The sequence below is a fragment of the Neoarius graeffei genome, chromosome 21 (genome assembly GCF_027579695.1).
Source record: "Neoarius graeffei isolate fNeoGra1 chromosome 21, fNeoGra1.pri, whole genome shotgun sequence".
NCBI classification, from domain to species: Eukaryota; Metazoa; Chordata; class Actinopteri; order Siluriformes; family Ariidae; genus Neoarius; species Neoarius graeffei.
In genome coordinates this window covers 14,860,416-14,887,789 of record NC_083589.1, presented here as the reverse complement: position 1 = coordinate 14,887,789, position 27,374 = coordinate 14,860,416, and the positions used below count along the sequence as shown (strand labels likewise).

Here is a 27,374-nt window from a genome sequence, read left to right as displayed (position 1 = left end):
TTTGTCTCTGACATGTTTCGAGTGCTCCTTGGTTCTCACATTGCTTGCTTAGTAGTGTGGCAGAGTCAGGGTCCTTCAGACAGACAGGTTGATTTTATACAGACATCATGTGACAGATCATGTAATACTTTGCTTGCACACATGTAGATCTTAATCAACTAATTACATGACCTTATGAAGTTAATTGGTTGGACCAGCTGTTAATTAGGGGTTTCATATGAAAGGGGAGGTGAATACCTATGCACACTCCAGATTTCTTTTTTTTTTCATCTTAATGTAGCGTGGATAATGTGTGGGTGGAGCACAGAGGACGGCAGGACAACGTTTGGAGGTAGAGGAAGCGTATTTATTAAATAACTTTTCAGTTTTAACGGCGTAAGCACACACGCACACAGACAGACATACGCAGCCTCCAATCCCGGGTCGCGCTCCCTCTGCTCTCTCTCAGCTTCCTTAAATAGGGACCGGTTTACTGGGAAAACACACACAAAACACAGGTTAATTACCATCAGGTGAAGCGATTCTGCCACTCACCTTCCCTGGCTCCCCCCTCCTGTCACAGACCGGCGCTTGACCACGCCCCCACTGCCACATACCCCCACCGCCCGACTCAGGCCGGGCGCCCGTCCGGCCCGCAGCCGACTCCCCCCCCCCTTGACGGGAGAGGAAGTCCGCCACGACCATCTGCGCCCCCGGCCTGTGGACCACCTTGAAGTTGAAGGGTTGGAGTGCCAGATACCAACGGGTGATCCACGCGTTGGCATCCTTCATGCGGTGGAGTCACTGGAGGGGCGCGTGGTCCGAACAGAGGGTGAAAGAGCGCCCCAGCAGGTAGTAACGGAGGGCGAGGACCGCCCACTTAATCGCCTGGCACTCTTTCTCAATTGTGCTGTAGCGCCCCTCACGCACTGACAGCTTCCGGCTGATGTATAGGACTGGGCGATCCTCCCACTCCACCTGCTGGGACAAAACGGCCCCCAGCCCTCTGTCCGACGCATCTGTCTGTAACAAAAAAGGGAGAGAGGAGTCAGGGGAGTGTAAAAGTGGCCCCCCACACAGTGCAGCCTTTACCTCAGAGAAAGCCCGCTGGCACTGCTCCGTCCACTGGACCGGATCTGGCGCCCCCTTTTTAGTGAGGTCAGTCAGCGGGCTGGTGACGTCTGAATAATTAGGTATAAACCTACGATAGTAGCCAGCCAGCTCCAGGAACTGTCTCACCCCCTTTTTGGTCTTGGGCCTCGGGCAGGCCGCAATCGCTGCTGTCTTATTAATTTGGGGACGCACCTGCCCGTTACCCAAGTGGAAGCCCAGATACCGTACTTCCACCCGCCCAATCGCACACTTCTTCGGGTTGGCAGTGAGCCCCGCCCGCCTCAGCGACCTAAGGACGGCCCTCAGGTGTTGCAGGTGCCGCTGCCAGTCATTACTATAAACGATGATGTCGTCTAGGTAAGCGGCCGCATAGGTGGCGTGGGGCCGGAGGACCCGGTCCATCAGCCGCTGAAATGTAGCGGGCGCCCCAAACAGCCCAAACGGAAGTGTGACGAACTGGTGTAAGCCAAACGGTGTGGAAAAGGCCGTTTTTTCCCGGGATAATGGAGTCAAGGGGATCTGCCAATATCCCTTCGTCAAATCCAGTGTTGAGTAAAAACGAGCCGTGCCGAGTCGATCGAGCAGCTCATCAATACGAGGCATTGGGTACGCGTCGAATTTAGACACCGCGTTGACTTTTCTATAGTCCACACAGAACCGGACCGAGCCGTCGGCCTTGGGAACCAAGACCACCGGGCTGCTCCAGTCACTGTGGGACTCCTCGACGATGCCCATTTCGAGCATGGCCTGAAGTTCTTCCCGAACCACCTTTTTTTTGTGTTCGGGTAATCTATAAGGACGGCTACGCACTACCACCCCCGGGGGCGTCTCTATATGGTGTTCTATGAGGTTGGTGCGACCGGGCAAGGGCGAGAACACATCCGAAAACTCGGCCTGCAACTGGGCGACCTCCGTGAGTTGGGTCGGGGAGAGGTGGTCTCCACAGGGGACCGGAGAGGTACGTGATGCCAATGTGCCTTTTTGGACCTCCGGCCCCAGCTCCGCCTTCTCCAGAACTACCGACACCAACGCCACGGGGACCTCCTCACTCCAGAGTTTCAGCAGATTGAGGTGGTAGATCTGTAGCGCCCCCTCCCTGTCCGTTCGCCTAACCTCATAGTCGACGTCCCCGACTCGCCGTGTGACCTCAAAGGGTCCTTGCCACTTGGCGATTAATTTGGAGCTCGACGTGGGCAACAGGACGAGTACCTTATCTCCTGGAGTGAACTCTCTAAGGCGCGTGCCCTTGTTGTACAGGCGGGCTTGTCGTTCCTGGGCCTGCCGCAAATTCTCCTGAGTTAGGTGGGTGAGCGTGTGGAGTTTTGCACGCAGGTCCATAATGTACTGAATTTCGTTTTTACTTTGTGAAGGTCCCTCCTCCCAATTTTCCCGCAGTACATCTAAGATGCCGCGCGGCTTACGCCCATATAATAATTCAAATGGGGAGAACCCCGTGGAGGCTTGGGGGACCTCTCGCACTGCAAACAACAAGGGTTCGAGCCACTTATCCCAGTTACGTGCGTCCTCACTTACGAATTTCTTGATAATATTCTTGAGGGTGCGATTGAACCGTTCAACTAAACCGTCCGTCTGTGGGTGATAAACGCTGGTGCGGATCGGCTTAATACCCAGTAGCCCATACAGTTCGCTCAGTGTTCGTGACATAAACGAGGTGCCTTGGTCAGTCAGAATCTCTTTCGGGATTCCAACCCGGGAGATTACGTGGAAGAGGGCCTCTGCAATACTGCGTGCTGAGATATTGTGAAGAGGCACCGCTTCCGGGTATCGCGTTGCATAGTCCACCAGAACCAATATAAAGTGGTACCCTCGTGTTGACCGATCTAATGGCCCGACGAGATCCATCCCAATTCTTTCGAACGGGGTCTCAATTAATGGTAGGGGGCGCAAGGGCGCTTTTGGAATGGCCGCTGGATTTACTAACTGGCATTCGCGGCACGCCGTACACCACTTACGGACGTCGCCGCGAATCCCCGGCCAATAGAATCGGGCCATTATCCGGGCGAGTGTCTTATCCTGCCCGAGGTGTCCAGCCATGGGATTAAAGTGAGCCGCCTGGAATACCAATTCCCGGCGGCTCTTTGGAATTAACAACTGGGTGACTCGCTCTTTTGTTTGAGTGTCCTGCGTCACTCGGTATAACCTATCCTTCAAAATGGAGAAATAGGGGAAGGACGGGGTGGCGTTCGGCTGGAGCGTTTGACCATCGATTACTCTCACTTGGTCAAATGCGTGTCGCAGAGTCTCGTCTCGCGATTGTTCCAGTGGGAAATCCGCGAGGGATTCCCCAATAGAAAGAGGAGGGGCCGGCGGCTCCTCACTCTGTCGCGGAGATGACGTAGACGGCTCTGTGACCGCAGCTCCAGCCAAAGCGACACCGGGACCTTCCCCTGTCAACCGGCAGGACCCACTCTTTACTAGGCGTGCCATTAAACCCTGAAATCCCGGCCAATCAGTCCCCAAGATCAAAGAGTGGGTAAGGCGAGGATTAACCGCCGCCTTCACTATTGATTTTTCCCCTCTAAAATGTATGTGGACCGACACCAACGGGTAGCTGTGAATATCCCCGTACACACACAACACCTTCACCCCTTGTGCTCCCCCCAATGCCTCGTCTTGCACCAGGCTTTGGCGGATCGAGGTCTGATTGCAACCCGAATCCACCAACGCCTGATATGTAGCCCCTTGTACACTTACCGGTATGCGATACGCTCCGGCCCGATCGAGGGCAGCCTCTGGCGTGTCGGGGATCTGCACCACTGCCCCACCTCCAGCGCTACACACTGTTGCTGCAGGTGGCCCGGTTCCCCGCCACGCCAGCAAACCGGCCCGGGCCTTCCCTCTGCAGCTGTGTTCTGGGGCTCACTCACCTGAGGGGGGGGAGAGACAGACACAGAAGGGAGAAACGGGAGGGCACCACGGGTGCGGCGGGCCGGCTGGGGTGGAGCCGGCCCCCGCCTCCGTGGTGGGGGAATGGGGCGAGGACGGGACACGGGAGGAGGGGGGGGAGAAAGAGAGAGAGAAGAGGAGAGAGAAGACGACGTCGTCCGTTGTCCTGCCGCCGGAACAGCTGCCAGATGATCCTCCGCCAGTCCTACGGCCTGATCCAGCGACGCCGGGCGGTGGCACTGGACCCACTCCACGGTTCCGGCTGGTAAGCGGGCGACGAACTGTTCCAGCGCCACCTGGTCGATGATTCCCTCGGCATCGCGATCTTCGGCCCTCAGCCACCGCCAGCAGGCGTCCCGGAGCTGCTGGCCAAACTCGAACGGGCTGCCGACTTCCTCCATCCGCAGCGCGCGGAAGCGCTGGCGCTGCTGCTCCGGCGTGCGTCCCACGCACTGGAGGACGGCCCGGCGAAGGTCGGCGTAGGCCAGCCGGCGGTCGGCGGGGAGCTGTAGTGCGGCCAGCTGCGCCTCTCCTGTCAGGAGGGGGAGGAGGCGCGCCGCGCGCTGCTCCATCGGCCACCCCGAGGCTTCGGCGACCTGCTCGAACAAAGTGATGAAAGCCTCGGGGTCGTCCTGCAGGCCCATCTTGGTCACGGTGAGGGGAGACAGGCCCGCGGCCGGGGCGCTGGTGGACCCCGCCGACGCGAGGAGCCGCCGGAACGCCTCTCGATCTTCCTGCTGAGCCAGCACCAGGGCTTCAAAGCGGCGCTCCTGCTCCTTTCGGAGCGTGACGAGTGCCTGGTGCTGGCTCTGCTGAGCCGTGGCGAGGGCGTGGACCAAGTCCGCGAACGGGGAGGATTCCATGGAGCTGCAGGACTGATGCTCCACCTTTTCCCGGGTTTCGGCACCACTGTAGCACGGATAATGTGTGGGTGGAGCACAGAGGATGGCAGGACAACGTTTGGAGGTAGAGGAAGCGTATTTATTAAATAACTTTTCAGTTTTAACGGCGTAAGCACACACGCACACAGACGCACACACGCAGCCTCCAATCCCGGGTCGCGCTCCCTCTGCTCTCTCTCAGCCTCCTTAAATAGGGACCGGTTTACTGGGAAAACACACACAAAACACAGGTTAATTATCATCAGGTGAAGCGATTCTGCCACTCACCTTCCCTGGCTCCCCCCTCCTGTCACAGACCGGCGCTTGACCACGCCCCCGCTGCCACACTTAACTATTGTTTGTGTCACAAATAAAAAAAAATGCACCTTTAAAGGCATGTTGTGTAAATCAAATGGTGCTAACCCTAAAAAAAAAAAAAATTCCATCCCATAATGCAAAAAACAAAACAAAGCAAAAAAAATAACAGGACAAATACCAGGGGGGATGAATACTTTTGCAAAACACTGTAGGTGTGTGTGCCCATGAGAGTAGCAAGAATTTGACAGCAGGAGATGAAAAATAGCAGAATAAGCTCCAGACTCACTGTTGTTTCTTTCCCTCGAGTAGGCCAGATGTTAAATTTGAAAATGTTCATATTCAGTTCTGCAGCCTTAATTGTCCTGGTTGAGTTGACTTAAGCAGCCTTCAGAACAAGGTTCTGAATGTCTGAAAATTTAATTCTTGAATCTGAATTTGAGAACACTGAAAAAAAAATTGAATGTCAATACTTGAAAACATGAATTTTACAAAGAGAATTATTAAATACTGAAAAAGCCAGTATTAAATAAATACAGCTGTACCGTTTCCAAACTAATATATTTCAGTGTTATGAAATCAATGGTCTTTCATTTCCATTATGAAGAATTCATTAGCTTTAAAATAAAGGTTTTTTTTAATTAAAATATTTGTCACTTTTTTGTTTCCATAGTATCAAAGACATTCAAGTGTTTATCTCTTTTTCTTTCTCTCTTTATATTTATTTGTGTGTCTTTCCCTTGTTGTGACTCAGAGAGTTCTCGAAGGAGCGTGAAAAGGCAAAGGCACGCGGAGATTTCCAGAAGTTACGAGAGAAGCAACAGCTAGAAGAGGATCTAAAGGGCTACCTGGATTGGATCACTCAAGCTGAGGACATTGATCCAGATAATGAGGAGGGGCTGGATGATGCCAAACCCAGAAACTGTGAGTACAGGATCAGTTTAGACTGGGTCAGAAATGAGTAGGCAGGTGTGAGTGGGCTTCGACACTTTGGGCCATCTTCAGAATTAAGTCCAGTGGGTGTAGTGAGGAGTTAATACTGGCATTGCACACATTTATATTTGTACATCAAATGTGCCTACAGACAATCACTATGCAACTGCATGAGAGTTGAGCATGCAATGTGTGTCTCAGTTCCATGTGATACAGACCTTGGATTTAAACATGGAAATATGACACAATTAATTAATTAGTAATATTGTCTCTTTAAAATACACAAAGGTCATGCAGTTAAATCAGGCAGAACACAAGTGCAAAAGCTTAATATGTGCTTTACTGTGGGCAATCCATCAATTGTAGTCAATGTATGTGAGGAAGGTCAAAGCACATGGTAATCCATGATAAGAAAACAAATATACGATCAGTTTCAATACCAGAAAACACAATAGCAGAAAACAAGGCTCAGAATGCAAACTTACAATGAACAAAATTTTACAAGGAATAGACACATCAGAATCAGGAAAAATAGGAGTGATTAAGGCAGAGCCAAGAGGAGGCAGAGTCATGAAATGGAGTGATGACATCCTCCAGCTGACACCCTCTTGTCCACTGAGGAATGAGGAGTTGCAGACACCAACATACTCTACATATAAAAACTACATATTTGCCTCACAACTGGGAACCTGCAGCCCCTCCAAATAGACAGGTGCTGGCTGGACAGGAGAGGTTGTGTTGCTTTGACCCTGTCAGTATGCCTGGACAGGAAAAAATCTCATGAACAAATCTCATACAGAGTCTCTGTCATCAGGTTTACAGTACAGAAGACAACTGTAATATAGTTAATTTTGATAAATGAATAATTTTATTGTCTTGCAGAGCTTTTTAAATCCTGTGGCATCTGGTCCAAATATAAATCAATGAGTAATTTAAATGTTATTGAGATTTTTAGAGCACAAGAAACAAACCAGTTAGATTTTAAATGCAATATTTGGAATTTACACTTAGATTCTAACAAGCCACTAAGGTTGCCATGTCTCTGGAAAATTCCACTACATCTCAATGACTACATAAAAAGACCAGAACCAAGGCCACGATATTCTGGAAAATGCATTTTTAATTTTTTTTCCCCTCAGTCATTAGTTTGAATTAATTCACCATTCACTAATTCACCATGGCACGTGCACATACACACACACACTTTATGATTAGTTGTAGATCAGTTGTTTCAAAACTGTCCCAATCTAGCAAATTCAACCCAGTTGGCATGATTCAAGGGAGTGCACTATTTTGCATTTTACTGTTAACTAGCTTTGCTGTGAAAGCCATACACTTCTCTGTAGTGCAAACATGTTTTTTTGAATCTTGCATTCTCCACTTTCCCATCGATACAATGTGCCTTACATTTCTGTCAGAACTATTTTCATCAAGAAACATTATTTGCATGCAATATTTGCAGTAAGTGGTATTTGGAGGCTGGCTCTGTTCTGGGACCTCCCTGCCCTTCCACGTGCATACATGGAAAGCCATGGGGCAGGGAGAGCACACCTCCCTGCCCTACCATGTGCCTACATGGAAAGGCTAAGGCAGGGAGAGCCACAGCAAACCCCCCATAGGGTACAGAACAGAGCAAACATCAATGACAACAGAGATGACATTGATTAAGGTCGGAATATGGGACCTCCCTGTCCTTCCACGTACTTACATGGAAAGCCTTGCGGCAGGGAGAGCACCTTCCTGCCCTTCCATGTGCCTGCATGGAATGGCTAAAGCAGGGAGGGTGGCAGCAGTGGAAATGCATGGATTAGGGATCTTAGCCTCATTGACAAGGGTCAGATGTTATGGTTAGATGATTGGCCAACACATCACCAAATGGTAGGTCATGGGGGTGTTCCCAGTATGCAGTGATTATCATCTATCAGAAAGTGGTCCAAGGAAGGACAATCAGTGAACCACAGTAGAGCACCTGCACAACTGCTGAAAAGTTAATGCTGGCTATGATAGATGTTAGAATGCAAAGCACATCACAGCTTGGTTTGTATTGGCTGAGGAACTGCAGGCTGGTCAGGGCGCTCATGCTGACTCCTGTCTGCCAATTAAAGTGCCTACAATAGGCATGTGAGCATCAGAACTGGACCATGGAGCAATGGAAGAAGGTGGCCTGGACTGGGTTGTAAGCTGGCATCAATGATACAGAAATGACATTGATTAAAGTCAGACATCATGAAAGGGGAGGAGTTGGGGTGGAGGTGGGTTGCAAAAGGCTTGCAGAGGAAACAGCAAAGGTAGGCAGGCTAAAGCAGCTTAAATGAGGTGCTCTATGAGAGATTTGTCAATAGATTGCATAGAAGGGAATCAGCTGAGCTGATAGCTGATGTGGGCTGGCCTGAGATCAGCTGCAGTCAGCTGATATGCTGGGATTGAGGTCTGAGCTTGACTTCATGGCCTGCCAGAACTATGCTACGCTTGATTTCATGTACCTTGCCCTGCTATATTGTTTATTCACTTGGATTTTGCCTTTACTCAGTGCTTTGCTCTCATTGAGTTTTGATGCTTATTGCCTGGCTTTTGAATTGTGATTTTTTTTTCCCAATAAAACTTCCATACATGGAATCTCAAACCTTTTCTGAGTTGCAACTGTTAGATCAGACAAAACCCAAATCAATTTAGCCTGTTGGAAAAAGACAAATCAGTTTATTAGGACCGTGAATGTGGTATGAATTAATTTATCTTTGCACATGTAGACTATGGAATTTTGCTACAAAATGGTTTTAATGAAAAGACTGCTTTGAAAGAATAACCTTATAAAGTGTGAAATTAAACTGTATTTCTTACATTTTTCTTATGATTGATTGTGGTTTCTGTTACATTTGAAAAATTGGCATTGTTACAAGTCCTGGTTAATGTGCTGAATGCTTGTGGTATAAATCAGATAAATTGATGAATATATTTTTGGCACATTTGCTATGATCAGATGAGTATGGCAAAATAATTATTTTGCATAACTGAAAGGCATACAGTAGTTTCCCTAAATAGTTCACAAACTTCTAAAGTGTTATCCAATAATTACACATTTTGGGATGTATTCAGAGTTAATTAAGTGCACGTACTGAGGATTTAATGGCAAAATTGTGCACACTGATATTCAGATCTCAGGCATACAGTTGTGGTCAGAAGTTTACATACAGTGACATGAATGTCATCTTGGATATGAATGTCATGGCAATATTTGGGCTTTCAGTAATTTCTTTGAACTGTTCTTTTTCTGTGGCAGAATGATTGTACAGCATACATCTTTAATAAAAAAAACATGAATTTGGTGCACAAGTTTTAATTTTCTTTGGGTTTTCTGAAACCAACATAGGGTCAAAATTATACATACAGGGTCAAATATTTTCATATCCTCACTTGGATTATTAATTCAGAGGTGCTGAAACTTCCAAAATGTTTTTTTATCTTTCCAAGGCCGAAGTCTCTTAACTTCCTGTTAGTGATCAGGATTGACTACAGCTGATAGCTTCTCTGTGCCTTTATAAAAAGGGTTTGTTTACAGCACTCATTGGATTGTGCACCAGCGAGTGGCCTAGTGGTTAGCGTGTCCGCCTCTCGATCGCGAGTTCTACTCACGGTTGGGTCATACCAAAGACCATCATAAAAATGGTGCCAACTGCCATCTGGCAAGGCACACTGCAATACAGATGCGAGTGGGGAGTCAAACTCTCGCGGTTACCAGAGGGATAGCCCCCCACTGTAACCCTAGCTATGTAACATAGGTGAGAGGCCGAAGGCTATGAAACAGAGATTGGCACCACCAAACGCACCATGAATGGTGCAGGAAGGACTTTGACATTGACTCAGTGGATTGACCAACACACAGGACAATGGGAAAGTCCAAGGAGCTCAGTGCAGATCTGAGAAAGAGGACTGCAGATGTACATAACTCAGGAATGTCTCTTGGAGCCATTTCTAAACAACTGCAAATTCCAAGATCAGTTCAAACAATAGTATCCAAGTTATTGTGAAGTGTAGTCACTTTGTCAAAACACTTTGCTGCAAGAAAACCCAAACTGTCACCCTCAGCTGAAAGGAAATTGGTTTGGATGGTCAGGAACAACCTGGGAGCCATCATAGCACAGCCCTGCCATGAACTGGAAGCTGATGGATCACTGTCTACAGTTCAGATCACCATGGACTAAGAAGCTGCTATCCAAGAAATAACCCCCTGCTCCAAACTTGACACCTTCAAGCTGAGCTAAAGTTTGAAGCTGACCACACAGACAAAGAAAAAAGCCTTCTTTGTCCATGTGGAATGGAATAATGAAGAAGGAGGACTACCACAGAATTCTTCAGCATAAACCATCAGAAAATTGAACACGACACGGGACTTAAAACAGGACAATGAACCCAAACATGCATCAGAACCAGCTGTGGAGAATAAAGTAGGCTAAAATGAAGCTTAAAACAAGTCCTGACTTCAACCCTATTGAAAATATATGGATCGTGATTATAAGTCGCGTCCTTGCCAAAAAAAAAATAATTGAACTCTACCAATTCTACCATGAAGAGAGATGAAATATCCAACTAGAATTCTGCCAGAAACTTGTTCATGGTAAACAAAAATGTTTGGTCAAGGTGAATCTTGTGAAGAGAAATTTTACCCAAATATTAGGTGTGCTGTATGTATATTTTTGATCCTGTATGTATAATTTTGACCCTGTGTTGATTTCAGAAAACCCGAAGAAAATTAAAACTTGTGCACCAAATTATAGTGTTTTTTTTTAATTAAAGATGTATGCTGTACATTCTGCCACAGAAAAAGAACAGTTCAAAGAAATTAATGAAAGCCCAAATATTGCCATGACATTCATATCCAAGATGATATTTATGTCACTGTATGTAAACTTCTGACCACAACTGTAACTACAGACTTATGCGCTCTTCAGAATTTAAGTGAGAGGTACACACTCAGTGGGGTGTGCCTAAAACAGAAGCTTATCTCATTTATGTCTGATTCTGACCTTAGATATGAGACCACATTTCTTGCATAATATCAGCTCTAATAACTAACTAACTCATTAAGTAACTCCAATCCCCATCAAGTGTGACAATGGGGAAGGTGGAGTAAGGCACTCTAGTAAGGTGCAGTATGAAGTCCAGTTTGATAAGGCCATAATATCCATCCATTATCCATAAACGCTTATCTTGTGCAGGATCGTGGGCAAGCTGGAAGCTATCCCAGCTGACTATGGGCGAGAGATGGGATACACCCTGGACAAGTCACCAAATCATCACAGGGCTGACACATGGAGACAAACAACCATTCACATTCACACCTGTGGTCAATTTAGAGCCACCAATTAACCTAACCTGTATGCCTTTGGACTGTGGGGGAAACCTGAGGACCCAGAGGAAAACCACACAGACACAGAGAACATGGAAACTCCATGCAGAAAGGCCCCCGTCAGCCACTGGGCTCAAGCCCAGAACTTTCTTGCTGTGAGGCGACAGTGCTTACCACTACACCACCGTAATGCCCCAAGCGAAATACTGTATGTCATGCTGAAATTTCTGTTTAAAGTATTGTAAATACACAAAAAAACCAACAACATAGAATTTCATTGATAGGCCATTATTAAATACATACAGTGGTGCTTGAAAGTTTGTGAACCCTTTAGAATTTTCTATATTTCTGCATAAATATGACCTAAAATATCATCAGATTTTCATACAAGTCCTAAAAGTACATAAAGAGAACCCAGTTAAGCAAATGAGTAAAAAATATTATACTTGGTCATTTATTTATTGAGGAAAATGATCCAATATTACATATCTGTGAGTGGCAAAAGTATGTGAACCTCTAGGATTAGCAGTTAATTTGAAGGTGAAATTAGAGTCAGGTGTTTTCAATCAATGGGATGACAATCAGGTGTGAGTGGGAGTCAGGTGTTTTATTTAAAGAACAGGGCTCTATGAAAGTCTGATCTTCACAACACATGTTTGTGGAAGTGTATCATGGCATGAACAAAGGAGATTTCTGAGGACCTCAGAAAAAGCATTGTTGATGCTCATCAGGCTGGAAATGTTACAAAACCATCTCTGAAGAGTTTGGACTCCACCAATCCACAGTCAGACAGATTGTGTAGAAATGGAGGAAATTCAAGACCATTGTTACCCTCCCCAGGAGTGGTCAACCAACAAAGATCACTCCAAGAGCAAGGCGTGTAATAGTTAACGAGGTCACAAAGGACCCCAGGGTAACTTCTAAGCAACTGAAGGCCTCTCTCACATTGGCTAATGTTATTGGTCATGAGTCCACCATCAGGAGAAAACTGAACAACAATGGTGTGCATGGCAGGGTTGTAAGGAGAAAGCCACTGCTCTCCAAAAAGAACATTGCTGTTCATCTGCAGTTTGCTAAAGGTCGCGTGGACAAGCCAGAAGGCTATTGGAAAAAATGTTTTGTGGACAGATGAGACCAAAATAGAACATTTTGGTTTCAATGAGAAGCGTTATGTTTGGAGAAAGGAAAACACTGCATTCCAGCATAAGAACCTTATCCCATCTGTGAAACATGGTGGTGGTAGTATCATTGTTTGGGCCTGTTTTGTTGCATCTGGGCCAGGATGGCTTGCCATCATTAATGGAACAATGAATTCTGAATTATACCAGTGAATTCTAAAGGAAAATGTCAGGACATCTGTCCATGAACTGAATCTCAAGCAAGATAACGACCCTAAGCACACAAGTCATTCTACCAAAGAATGGTTAAAGAAGAATAAAGTTAATGTTTTGGAATGGCCAAGTCAAAGTCCTGAACTTAATCCAATCGAAATGTTGTGGAAGGACCTGAAGCAAGCAGTTCATGTGAGGAAACCCACCAACATCCCAGAGTTGAAGCTGTTCTGTACGAAGGAATGGGCTAAAATTCCTCCAAGCCGATGTGCAGGACTGATCAACAGTTACCTGAAATGTTTAGTTGCAGTTATTGCTGCACAAGGGGGTCACACCAGATACTGAAAGCGAAGGTTCACATACTTTTGTCAGTCACAGATATGTAATATTGAATCATTTTCCTCAATAAATAAATGACCAAGTATAATATTTTTGTCTCATTTGTTTAACTGGGTTCTCTTTATCTACTTTTAGGACTTGTGTGAAAATCTGATGACGTTTTAGGTCATATTTATGCAGAAATATAGAAAATTCTAAAGCATTCACAAACTTTCAAGCATCACTGTATGTGCAACATAATTGAGTAACAGTATCATAACTATTTTAGTTGTATTTTCCCATAAAATTCCTTTTTTTTTATATGGAGGAGAGCTGAGGAGACAGCATCTTACCATCTTACCTTGAGACATTGCTTATCTTATGAAAGAAATGTTTGTATAATGACAGACAGCGAGTTGTAATCATAATACTGCTCTGTTACGTTATCCTTCAAACCACTGGCACAAAAGAGCACACTGAAGTAACATAAGTATTGACATTATTTGACAATCCCAAATGAGAAAACAATTGGGATGGTTTGGAAAATGCAAAGAACCCCCCCCCCCCCCCCCCCCCCCCCCCACAAAGCAGTGATTTCTCAACTTAGTCTGACTTGTATTTCATTGCAGACAGTATGAACACAAGATATTTCATGTTTTGTCTGGTCAACTTCATTTCATTTGTTAATATAAATCTATTCCTTCATTTCAGGGCTGCAACACCTTCCAAATAAATGGGACAGGGCAATTTAGGGCTAGTAATCAGGTAAAACAATGAAATAATGATGTGATTCGAAACAGATGATGTCAACAGATGACTGTAATCATGATTTGGTACAAAATGAGTCCCCAGGAAAGGCCTTGTCTTTGAGAAGCAGAGATGGGCCGAAGATCTCCAGTTTCTCAACAAATGCATGGAAAAAAATGATTGAAATGTTTAAGAACAATGTTCCTCAAAGAAAGGAAGAGATTCTGATATTTCAGTCTCTATGGTGCATTCTATCATTCAACGATTCAAGGAATGTCAAGGAATTTTGGAGCATAATGGGCAAGGGTACAAGCCTCAGCTGAACACCCATGATCTCCGATCCCTCAGAAGACACTGCATCAAGAACCATCATTCACCAATAGCTATTCACCAATAACCACATGGGCTTTGGATTACGAGTCGATTGTACTTTCACAAACCTTTGTCAAGCTACAATATGGAATTACATCCACAAATTCCAGTTAAAGCTTTACTGTGCAAAAAGGAAGCTTTATATTAACTGTGTCCAGAAGTGTCATTGACTTCTCTGGGCTTGGAGGCATCTGGGATGGACTATCACACAGTGGAAATGTACATTGTGGTCAGATGAATCAGTATTCCAGGTGTTTTTTGGAAGAAATGGATAATGTGTGCTCTGGACCAAAGATAAAAAGGACAACCCATACTGTTTACCAGCAACAAGTCCAAAAGCCAGGGTCTGTCATGGTATGAGGTTGTAACGGGAGCAGCTGAAAGAAAAAAAGAAGCAGTTTTTACATTTTTGAGTTTTTAAATAAGGGCAGCATGGTGGTGTAGTGGTTAGCACTGTTGCCTCACAGCAAGAAGGTCTTGGGTTTGAGCCCAGTGGCCGGCAAGGGCATTTCTGTGTGGGTTTCTTCCGGGTGCTCTGGTTTCCCCCACAGTCCAAAGACATGCAGGTTAGGTTAATTGGTGGCTCTAAATTGCCCTTACAGAAAAAACACATGAACTTCACACATGATTTCTCACATGTGGAAAATGTGTTTTGCACATGGGAAACATGTGGTTTTGGCCCAATTTTATGTGAATCACATGTGGGAATGTTTTACACATGTGGTAACATGTTTTCCACATGTGCTCTACATGGTAACACATGTTACAAAATCTGATACCATGTATTCCACATGTTACCACGTGGTAACATGTGACCACATGTGGTAACATGTGATCACATGTGAAATACATGGGAAATTCATGTGTTTTTTCTGTAAGGGTGACCATAGGTGTGAATGTGAATGGTTGTTTGTCTCTGTGTCAGCCCTGTGATAACCTGGCGACTTGTCCAGGGTGTACCCCGCCTCTCACCCATAGTCAGCTGGGATCGTCTCCAGCTTGCCTGCGACCCTGTAGAACAGGATAAGCGGCTCCAGATAATGGATGGATGGAGTTTTTAAATACTTCTGTGGACAGCTAAATAATTTAGTTTTATTTCTGTAGAAAGTCACATTGAAAGGAGTAAAAATAATCCCACTGATATAGACAGTACAGAATACAGAAAAAAAAAATCATTCAGGGGTTCTTTCTGTTTTATAATATGCAGACATCCTTCATGTTAAAAATTTTTCTTTCTCTCTCTCTCTCTCTCTCTCTCCCCATATATATATATATATATATATATATATATATATATATATATATATACACACACACACACACACATTCATATCTTCTATACAGTGAGTATTCCAGCAAGTGAGAATGAGTCGGTGAACACCGATATCCCTCCCACTGGAGATTTGGAGGGAGAACCCTGCTGTATTCACCTAGTGTAAGTTATTTTGCATTTCCATTCCTTCTCTATTTTACTTTAACTTTGTTCTCCTCCTTCATTTCCTCTTTAGTGTTTCCTGTACTGTTGGTATGAGTACTATACAGGTGCAAGATACAGTAGTGCTTGAAAGTTTGTGAACCCTTTAGAATTTTCTATATTTCTGCATAAATATGACCTAAAACATCATCAGATTTTTACACAAGTCCTAAAAGTAGATAAAGAGAACCCAGTTAAATAAATGAGACAAAAATATTATACTTGGTCATTTATTTATTGAGGGAAATGATCCAATATTACATATCTGTGAGTGGTAAAGGTATGTGAACCTTTGCTTTCAGTATCTGGTGTGACCCCCTTGTGCAACAAGAACTGCAACTAAATGTTTCCGGTAACTGTTGATCAGTCCTGCTTGGAGGAATTTTAGTCCATTCCTCTGTACAGAACAGCTTCAACTCTGGGATGTTGGTGGGTTTCCTCACATGAACTGCTCCCTTCAGGTCTTTCCATAACATTTTGATTGGATTAAGGTCAGGACTTTGACTTGACCATCCCAAAACATTAACTTTATTCTTCTTTAACCATTCTTTGGTAGAACGACTTGTGTGCTTAGGGTCGTTGTCTTGCTGCATGACCTACCTTCTCTTAAGATTCAGTTCATGGACAGATGTCCTGACATTTTCCTTTAGAATTCGCTGGTATAATTCAGAATATATTGTTCCATCAATGATGGCAAGCTGTCCTGGCCCAGATGCAGCAAAACAGGCCCAAACCATGATACTACCACCACCATAAGGTTCTTATGCTGGAATGCAGTGTTTTCCTTTCTCCAAAAATAATGCTTCTCATTTAAACCAAAAAGTTGTATTTTGGTCTCATCCATCCACAAAACATTTTTCCAATTGCCTTCTGGCTTGTCCACATGATCTTTTAGCAAACTGCAGACAAGCAGCAATGTTCTTTTTAGAGAGCAGTGGCTTTCTCCTTGCAATCCTGCCATGCACACCATTGTTGTTCAGTGTTCTCCTGATGGTAGACTCATGAACATTAACATTAGACAATGTGAGAGAGGCCTTCAGTTGCTTAGAAGTTACCCTGGGGTCCTTTGTGACCTCGCTGTCTATTACACGCCTTGCTCTTGGAGTGATCTTTGTTGGTTGACCATTCCTGGGGAGGGTAACAATGGTCTTGAATTTCCTCCATTTCTACACAATCTGTCTGACTGTGGATTGGTGGAGTCCAAACTCTTCAGAGATGGTTTTGTAACGTTTCCAGCCTGATGAACATCAACAACGATTTTCCTGAAGTCCTCAGAAATCTCCTTTGTTCGTGCCATGATACACTTCCACAAACATGTGTTGTGAAGATCATACTTTGATAGATCCCTGTTCTTTAAATAAAACACCTGACTCCCACTCACACCTGATTGACATTTTTCTCTCCGTGCTCTCACTGAAGGCGGTCGCATTTCTCTGCCTCTCCTCTCCCCTCCCTTATCTTCCCTGCTTTGCTCCTCTTGTCTCGTCTGTCTACTGTCTCTACTTTTGAGAGACTCTCTCCGCACTGCTCTCCAAACTAAAAAATCATGGAATTGATAAATTGGTCTCTTACCACAAATGACACAATTTTCTTGATGAGAAGCCTGGGTTCGGGGGAACCAGCCTGTCCTGCCGGAACATTTGCAGCTGGCTACACGATGGACGCGTGGGAGAAGTGGCAGGTCGTGTGCCTGGTGGTTCTTTCTGTGGAGGACATTGAAGACATCTACCTATTTGGAACCATGATTACAGGTATTTTGCTGATTGGATTAGGCATTGCCCTGGTTTATCGAGGAAATCACAAAACGGTGACAGTTGTCCAAAGCCCCATAAAGCTGCCCGACATAATTGAAGCGGTGTTCAGAGCTGTCGGCACTCAGACTGTGGCTATTCAGAACTTGAACCGCAACATGGATAACATCATGGAGAAGCTTTTGGCTTTGCAAAGGAAATGGATCGATTCAGAGACCAGAATGGACAAACAGAGTAGTCGTGTAAAAGAATGCGTCTACTCGCCCCAAGACCAAACAATCCCAATCTTATCTGCTTTCAGCTCCCTCAGACAGCACTAGCCTTGGTCAAGGCTGTTGCTGCAACAACTCCCCCTGAAGATCACTGCAGTGAGACGCTCTTGCATTCCTTCCCCCACTTCCCATGGTCGCCGCTTTTACCCCCAGTGTGACAAGCGGGTGCGCGGCCAGCACCGTCATGGCTGCAGGAACGGACGGCTGCTTGCTTGCGCTGGGTTACCTCTACCTCCCCCCTCCCCCACCCCCTCCCCCCTTACCCCCTCCTCTGATCGCCCCCCCCCTCTAGTCCCGAGTTTTCATGTTGTAAAGTGTACATGGGTCATTCTACGAAACCGGTGCTTTTTGTGTCCGCATAATTTCATGACCTCTAAAAAATGTCAGAAATTGTGAAAATGTATTTCAAATGAACAAAACTGTTTATTTGAGTGTTGTGAATTACACAATGCATGTTTTACTGTCACTGTAAACAAAAATCCTACATTTTTTTCATCTTTTTATCATATACACAACCTATTTTCCCATGTCCAGGAAGTCCCGTATGGAATTTGCACCTAACATATTTACATAAATATATACATTTTTCAAACAATTTTTATTAATTTCATGAATAAAATTACATCCTTCGTAAAATACAATAGTTTTGTTTAGAATAAAAGTATCATTTATTATCTAAAAATCACAATTTATGCTCGTCCCACAATTTTACATACCACCCTGTAACGCTTACACGTTTTGCCTGTTAGAAAGACAGTGTGTCTTTAAATGACATCACAGGAAGCTGATGACATCACTCAAACCCTTGGCCAAAGTCAGGATCCTAAGCAGGCAAGTTCCCACCCAATTTGATATGATTTATTTGCTCTTTTTGGTAGTTAGATAGGGTCCGTTAAGCTTAACCTTACCACCCTGTAATGCATAATAGACAGGGAAACTATAAAAAATTCTTTTTTTTTCAGCTTTTAAGGAAAATAGAAAGATTTGTAAACTGGATTGTACACTTGTTAGCTATGCTAGTTATTATCAGAACTAGCTGAGGTGAAATTTACCACCCTGTAACATACCACCCTTTAACACTTTTGTTACCCTGTATTGTTACAGGGTGGTAAAGGGAACATATGAGGGCTTGTCAGTGGCATTAAGATTATAATTCATGCAAATGTTGTATCTATACTTAGGGATTTACATACTATTATAAGTACAGAAACCTATTTATTTATTTATTTATTTATTTATTAAGAGCACTGGGAATACAATCAAAGCTTCAGTGAGTCATTAGCAGTGAGTTCATACCAGCCAGATAGTTTGAATGCTGCGTTTTTATGTAAACAAAATCAGATGATCATGGCCCCAGTGAGCAATGCAGAACGGCAACGATTATTTCGTGCCCGCCGCAATGCTGATCCATGCCTAATCATCATTAGAGTCAGAAATACAGCTAGAATCAGTTAGAGTTAGAAAACTTAGTTAACGATTCAGGGTGCAATGTTAGTGTTTTAAACAATAGTTTCAAAGCTAAATGTACTTCATGTTTTTGTATGGTCCATGAGAAATGAAATTAAGAACAACAACAAAAACAGTCTTCTGAATTCTGCCCATGTTGAATGCACTTACTAAGGTTTTTTTATTTGTATTTGTGAAACCTTTTATCAATAAATATTTCATATGTATTTTGGCTCTTGTCTTATATTTGCTGTCCCTACATATATCCAGAAAAAATTAATAAAACTAATGTTGATGCATGGAAATAAACCAAATCAACAGACCCAAAGCAGGACTTACCACTCTGTAACATGACTTACCACCCTGTAACAATGTGTTTTTTGTTTAAATTCATGGAAATGCTGTGAAATATCCCCAAAATAATTGTTTTATCATAATGTGATAAAATAAGCCTATTAACAAATGTAACTTTCATTTCACAATATGGGGTAAAATGGCCAATATTGTTAAAACACCAATTAAAAAACACTGAGAATTCATGTTATGGAGATAGAAATATAAATTACATAAATATCTGATTAAAAACCCAACTTGCAATTTCTAATATCACATTATGGACATTTATGTGAGAGGAAAATATAAGATGATTTGAAATTAATATATGCCATTATGCTTCAAATTTAGTGCATCTTGTCCGTTACAGGGTGGTAAAACACATGACACCTGGGTCACAATAAAAAGGATAATATTAACAGGAATTTATGCACGAGGTGGGAGCACATTTTTTTGCGGCTCTGATGTCACATATTTAATATGAGTATCTTAAAAAATAGCTTATCTTAAATTATTTTTTTAAGAATTGCAATGTGGAAAAGGCACCAGTTTCATAGAATGACCCACTTGTGTTATTTTGTGCTTATGTGCTGAGGTGTTTTTTTTAATGTTCCCACACTGTACTTCTCACAGGAGCATAGTGTGGGGGTTGCTTTTTTCTCCTCCCCTCTCCTCATGTTACTCTGTATTTTTTTCTTTTCATCCCTGTCTTCCTGTCCTGTCTACTCCCCCTCTGTCAATTGTATGTATGTGTATATGTAAGGACGGGTTGATGGCCAATTTCGCTGGTCCTTGTGACTAGTGACAATAAAGGGTTCATTCATTGTCATCCCACTGATTGAAAACACCCGACTCTAGTTTCACCTTCAAATTAACTGCTAATCCTAGAGGTTCACATACTTTTGCCACTCAGATATGTAATATTGGATCATTTTCCTCAATAAATAAATGACCAAGTTTAATATTTTTGTCTCATTTGTTTAACTGGGTTCTCTTTATCTACTTTTAGGACTTGTGTGAACATCTGATGATGTTTTAGGTCATATTTATGCAGAAATATAGAAAATTCTAAAGGATTCACAAACTTTCAAGCACCATTGTAAGAGAGCTACTTTTGTGGGACAGTGAGGGTCAAATAAATGATGCCTAGTTCATATGCATATGTACCACTTTAAACAGAACACCATGGAATGTCAGTATATCATAAATAATAATAAAAACTTTTAAATTGCTTTGATATAAAGCACAGCAAATGTATTAATTTTGTTTTACCTTTTGTAAATCAGTGGCAATGTGAAATGTAAGTGACATATGCATTATGTAGAATATTTTATCACATTTTAAACGTTTCCTTTGGTGAAAATAAATATTGTAATTTCAATTTAGATCCTTATCCGAAAAATGAAAGGTAGACTGCTTTTCAGATTTTTCAAGTGTAGGTCATAAAAAGAATTTTCCCTGACACCCAATTATTTTTGTTTCATGGACCAAAAGCTACTGAATTCCAATCACAGACTTGTGATCGGAATTTTATTTATTTATTTATTTATTTATTTATTTATTTCCCCCCCCCCCCCCCCCCCCCCCAATAGAACAATTAATGAATTTCAGGCCATGTGGCATTAAATTCTCCACTATTTTTGCCTGCTTCAACATGACCCAATTCAAGATACTACGTCATGCATTACATGGTGGGCTTTCCCCATTCGCGCAAGGCATTGTCGGATACAAATTTTAAATAGGAGAGAAAAACGGAGGATGTGAGTGTGCAAATGAAACACGGAAGACAGACTACAGTAACAGAAAGCGAGGATAAAAGACCTTATGTTGTGAAGGAAAGGAAACACAGGGCTGAACTAATAAATATTGGCGGTCAGCAAGCACCTTGGTGTGATCAGCTGTTTGTTCAGTGACAAAAGGATGTAACTATCAGTGCACGGTCAAGCTAAACCTGCACATGATTGCATGGACTTCCTCTGTCTGTTTGACTGCGTGAAGCAGGCCGTTTCATGCACATTATTTACTATGGAACCCCCTCAAATTAAATAACTTCCGAACCACATATATTCCGACCTGATATTTTGTGAGATATTACAGAAATACACATATATCACAATGACCACATTTCAGAGGGAACTAAATTTCACTGATTTTATGAACTCGAAAGACAGTCTCGCTTTAATTTAAATCATGCATGTTTTGGTACACTTCTGCTGGTCTTTTTGCTACAAGAAGTAAGATAACATTATAGTAGCATTTGGTTTACACATCTTTGAGCATCTTTTTACATCTGGATCTCAGGCAAGACAAGGCTTACTTTTTCCAAACAGATTACTGTAGGTTAATTGTTTTAGTTAATTTTATCTTACTTCTCCTCACTTTATGATTCAGCTCCTCCAGTATGTATGCTGGTGGGGTTATACTTGTGCCTAATTCTTTCTTTTTTTATTTTTCATGGAATCATGGGGGATGTTCAGAGTTTGGTGCACACATGCGCATACACACACACACACACACCTGCTCATTCATGCAATAATCCAATCAGCCAATCATGTGGCAGCAGACCAATGCAAAAATTCATGCAGCTACAGGTCAAAAGTTTCAGTTAATAGCAACTGCAATAAATACTTAATAAATTAAAATGCAAAAGAATGAGATGTGGTGGATCAAGTGTTATTTTGATGAGTGGTTGAATAATGAGGTTGGGAACCTTATTCTTAAATTTAACCAAATTTGCTTTGATTTCTGTGATGATCATAAATAAGCCTTTTTATGCAGCAGTGCACTGGTATATACTATTGTATTTTATTTCAATATATAGTTGTATCAGGATAAAGAGGCTAGAGATGATGAGATGAGATATAGTTCTATTGGTATTAATTAATTTTAGTACCTTGTTCTAGTCCCATCTCAATGCCAACCAAACCCTAAATGCACCATCTCTTAGAAACAAATTTGGGGATGCTAGTCTTTCTCTTCAGGTCTAACTTGATTAGTTTGTTGAACAGGTATATTATGCTATAGTGTGGTATGACATTGCCCACAACTTCCTCCCTTCCATTCTACCTGCTATTAGAGGACTGTCTACCTCATATTAAAATGCAAGTGCTTATTGGGTAACACAATACACAAGACGTATTCTAGGAATATAGTTAAGTACCATAATTTTCAGAGATGCACGATAAGACCTCTCACCCATGCTGTTGTCAAGGAGAATTACTACACGCGCACACACACGTGCATGCAGACAGACAGACAGACACACACACACAAACACACACACAGGGATAATTTTCCTCTCTTTTAGCAACTGTGTTACTGTTATTTGTCCTGTTAAGAAATTTCTGATGCTATGCTGATATGACATTTTATCCTTTTAATTGTTAATCATGCGATCCTTAATACCCAACTTTGTCTTTTTTAAGAACAATGTCATGCACAAAAGAAAATGGACAGATAATGACAGAAAAATAATTACACTTGTGAATAATCAGCACACCAAACATCTCATCTCATCTCATTATCTCTAGCCACTTTATCCTTCTACAGGGTCGCAGGCAAGCTGGAGCCTATCCCAGCTGACTATGGGCGAAAGGCGGGGTACACCCTGGACAAGTCGCCAGGTCATCACAGGGCTGACACATAGACACAGACAACCATTCACACTCACATTCACACCTACGGTCAATTTAGAGTCACCAGTTAACCTAACCTGCATGTCTTTGGACTGTGGGGGAAACCGGAGCACCCGGAGGAAACCCACGCGGACACGGGGAGAACATGCAAACTCCGCACAGAAAGGCCCTCGCCGGCCCCGGGAGTCAAACCCAGGACCTTCTTGCTGTGAGGCGACAGCGCTAACCACTACACCACTGCGCCGCCCCCACACCAAACATAGAATATGCATTATATCTGTCTAAACTGTTCTGTGCATTAACTGTGCTATATTATTAATGTTCATAAAAGCTCACTGAAGTCATCAGTATGGTCATTTAACTGCCTTAAACATCAAGAAATTTTCATGGATTTGAAATTTTGAAATTCAATTGTTTCTGTACTACTCTCCTGCAATTATATACTATAAAGTGAAACAGTATTGAGTGTGTTGATAAGATGTTCAAGATGCGAATTAGGGTCTTCATGAATATAGTACAAGTTTTAGGTAGAATTCGACATACAGTGAGAGAGAGTTTTAACAGTACTTTTCCGAACAGTTCAGTCATTTAAGTCCACATCATTTTATCACATCATCAAAAGAGAGTTCATTTTTATAAATACTACAGAGACCTCCTCTACAGTCTCACAAGTTTTCAAAGCCTGACAAGTTTTCCATTAATTTATAAAACATAATATTCAGCTTTTAAAAGATTATGAAAACCAAAGGTGCCTATTGGCCACATTTTTAGGAAATTTAGTATTCAGTTTCACTGTTATGCTGATGACACCCAGCTCTAATTGTCTACCAAGCCAAATTCCAGTGTTCCACCCTCTTCCTTTTGTGATTGTTTACTTGAAATTAAATCTTGGTTGACCTCTAATTTTCTCAAACTTAACAGTGAAAAAAAACAAAAAAACAAAAACCAGAGGTTCTCCTTGTTGGAACTACAGTAAATCTACTTTGGCCAAACCTAACAACTTTCCTCTGATGAACTTTTCTCTTTTTGACGATATCATAGTTTCTCCTTCCTCTCAGGTTAAGGGTTTGGGTGTCATCCTTGACAGTACTCTACACTTTGAAGTACATATTTATTATTTTTTTTTGCGGTCCAAATCCTGCACTCTGATTGGCTGGCGAGCGGGTCTGTATCCTACGATACGGACCCCAGTTATGGACCCTGGTTACAGACCTCTGGCGACTCGCTCGTTCACAAGAACAACAAACATGATAGCATTTTTTGTCAACATTTATCTTTTTTATAAGATTTATTTATAAGATTATCAAAAATCTTATAAATTTTTGCCAGCATTTCTCAGGGGAATATAATTAATTTTACAGCATGGATAGCGATAACGACAGTGTTCACAGCAAAAGCGAGTTTTACTACCCTGAGGAAGAAGAAATACAACCCCGATTCCAAAAAAGTTGGGACAAAGTACAAATTGTAAATAAAAACAGAATGCAATAATTTACAAATCTCAAAAACTGATATTGTATTCACAATAGAACATAGACAACATATCAAATGTCGAAAGTGAGACATTTTGAAATTTCATGCCAAATATTGGCTCATTTGAAATTTCATGACAGCAACACATCTCAAAAAAGTTGGGACAGGGGCAATAAGAGGCTGGAAAAGTTAAAGGTACAAAAAGGAACAGCTGGAGGACCAAATTGCAACTCATTAGGCCAATTGGCAATAGGTCATTAACATGACTGGGTATAAAAAGAGCATCTTGGAGTGGCAGCGACTCTCAGAAGTAAAGATGGGAAGAGGATCACCAGTCCCCCTAAATCTGCGCCGACAAATAGTGGAGCAATATCAGAAAGGAGTTCGACAGTGTAAAATTGCAAAGAGTTTGAACATATCATCTACAGTGCATAATATCATCAAAAGATTCAGAGAATCTGGAAGAATCTCTGTGCGTAAGGGTCAAGGCCGGAAAACTATACTGGGTGCCCATGATCTTCAGGCCCTTAGACGGCACTGCATCACATACAGGCATGCTTCTGTATTGGAAATCACAAAATGGGCTCAGGAATATTTCTAGAGAACATTATCTGTGAACACAATTCACCGTGCCATCCGCCGTCGCCAGATGAAACTCTATAGTTCAAAGAAGAAGCCGTATCTAAACATGATCCAGAAGCGCAGACATCTTCTCTGGGCCAAGGTTCATTTAAAATGGACTGTGGCAAAGTGGAAAACTGTTCTGTGGTCAGACAAATCAAAATTTGAAGTTCTTTATGGAAATCAGGGACGCCATGTCATTCGGACTAAAGAGGAGAAGGATGACCTCCTCTTTGTTATCAGTGCTCAGTTCAGAAGCCTGCATCTCTGATGGTATGGGGTTGCATTAGTGCGTGTGGCATGGGCAGCTTATGCATCTGGAAAGACACCATCAATGCTGAACAGTATATCCAGGTTCTAGAGCAACATATGCTCCCATCCAGACGATGTCTCTTTCAGGGAAGACCTTGCATTTTCCAACATGACAATGCCAAACCACATACTGCATCAATTACAGCATCATGGCTGCGTAGAAGAAGGGTCCGGGTACTGAACTGGCCAGCCTGCAGTCCAGATCTTTCACCCACAGAAAACATTTGGCGCATCATAAAACGGAAGATACGACAAAAAAGACCTAAGACAGTTGAGCAACTAGAATCCTACATTAGACAAGAATGGGTTAACATTCCTATCCCTAAACTTGAGCAACTTGTCTCCTTAGTCCCCAGACGTTTACAGACTGTTGTAAAGAGAAAAGAGGATGTCTCACAGTGGTAAACATGGCCTTGTCCCAACTTTTTTGAGATGTGTTGTTGTCATGAAATTTAAAATCACCTAATTTTTCTCTTTAAATGATACATTTTCTCATTTTAAACATTTGATATGTCATCCATGTTCTATTCTGAATAAAATATGGAATTTTGAAACTTCCACGTCATTGCATTCTGTTTTTATTTACAATTTGTACTTTGTCCCAACTTTTTTGGAATCAGGGTTGTAAAAGAAAAACATTTCAGGAGAAAGCTAAAAACCTGTAATTTGCTAACACTGAGCAAAAACATGGCTGAATCCTGAATGACTCCTATTTGTATAAATAGGGGACTACATAGGCAGCAAAATGTAGTTTTTTTCCTGCTATGGAAGTGCGCTTGTATACTGAGGAGGAATCAATTTGCATTACAGCCATGAATGAGGATTCAAAATAGCATTAATTTTACAGCATGGATAGCGATAACGACAGTGTTCACAGCGAAAGCGAGTTTTACTACCCTGAGGAAGACAAAATAAAATAAAACATTTCAGAAGAAAGCTAAAAACCTCTAACTTGCGAATAGTTTGATCTCATCAGTTAATGAGGCCCAATTTGGACCATGTTATCCTAATACATAATATTACGTTAGGTAAAAACTTTAAACCAGTACAATCTCTTCTTCAAAGTTTCACCAAATGGCTTTATTTATGCAATATAAAGGTCATAATACTGTATGGTCGAGCAAAAACATGGCTGAATCCTGAATGACTCAATTTTGTATAAATAGGGGACTACATAGGTGGCCAAATGCAGATTTTTCCCTGCCATGGAAGTGCACTTGTATACTGAGGAGGAAGCAATTTGCATTACAGCCGTGAATGAGGATTCAAAATGGCGGCTTGGCTTGGTTTTCCCTTTCGGGTGCTCTCGTTTTCTGTTAGAATTTGGTAAAGAAAAAAAATATATATTATTTACCAGCTTAAGGTCAGTCCATATGGTGAAATACCATGACCTCGGCCTTGAATACTGACCTCAGCCCAGAGGGCCTCGGTCAGTACTTTTAAGACCTCGGTCACGGTATTTCACGTTACGGACCTCCCAGCTGGTAAATATATATATATTTATAAAAAACTTGATCTGCATATTTTCATCCAGTATGCAATATTAATTGTTTGTCTGTCTCTTACACCTCATAGCACTGCTATTCTTATACATGCTGTAGTTACATCTCGCATTGATTATTGTAACTATATCCTCTCTGATCTTACTCACAAACTTCTTCATAAACTTCAGCTGGTTCATAGTTGCTTGTATCATTACACACACACACACACACACACACACACACACACACACACACACACACAAAGCCTTTATTTGTCACACATACACTTAAGCATAGACTTAAGCCACAGTGAAATTCCTTCTCTGTATTTAA

General features: G+C 42.5%; 1 protein-coding gene across 1 annotated transcript in view; it reads left to right on the top strand.

Annotated features, from left to right (window-relative positions):
* The window catches only part of cacna1c (calcium channel, voltage-dependent, L type, alpha 1C subunit), an 880,695-nt gene that overhangs the window by 355,744 nt on the left and 497,577 nt on the right, over window positions 1-27,374 (top strand). Inside the window, exons 9-10 of the mRNA XM_060902748.1 lie at window positions 5,950-6,119; window positions 15,585-15,675. Coding sequence (XP_060758731.1) covers window positions 5,950-6,119; window positions 15,585-15,675 — 261 coding nt within the window. The remainder of the gene's footprint in view (window positions 1-5,949; window positions 6,120-15,584; window positions 15,676-27,374) is intronic.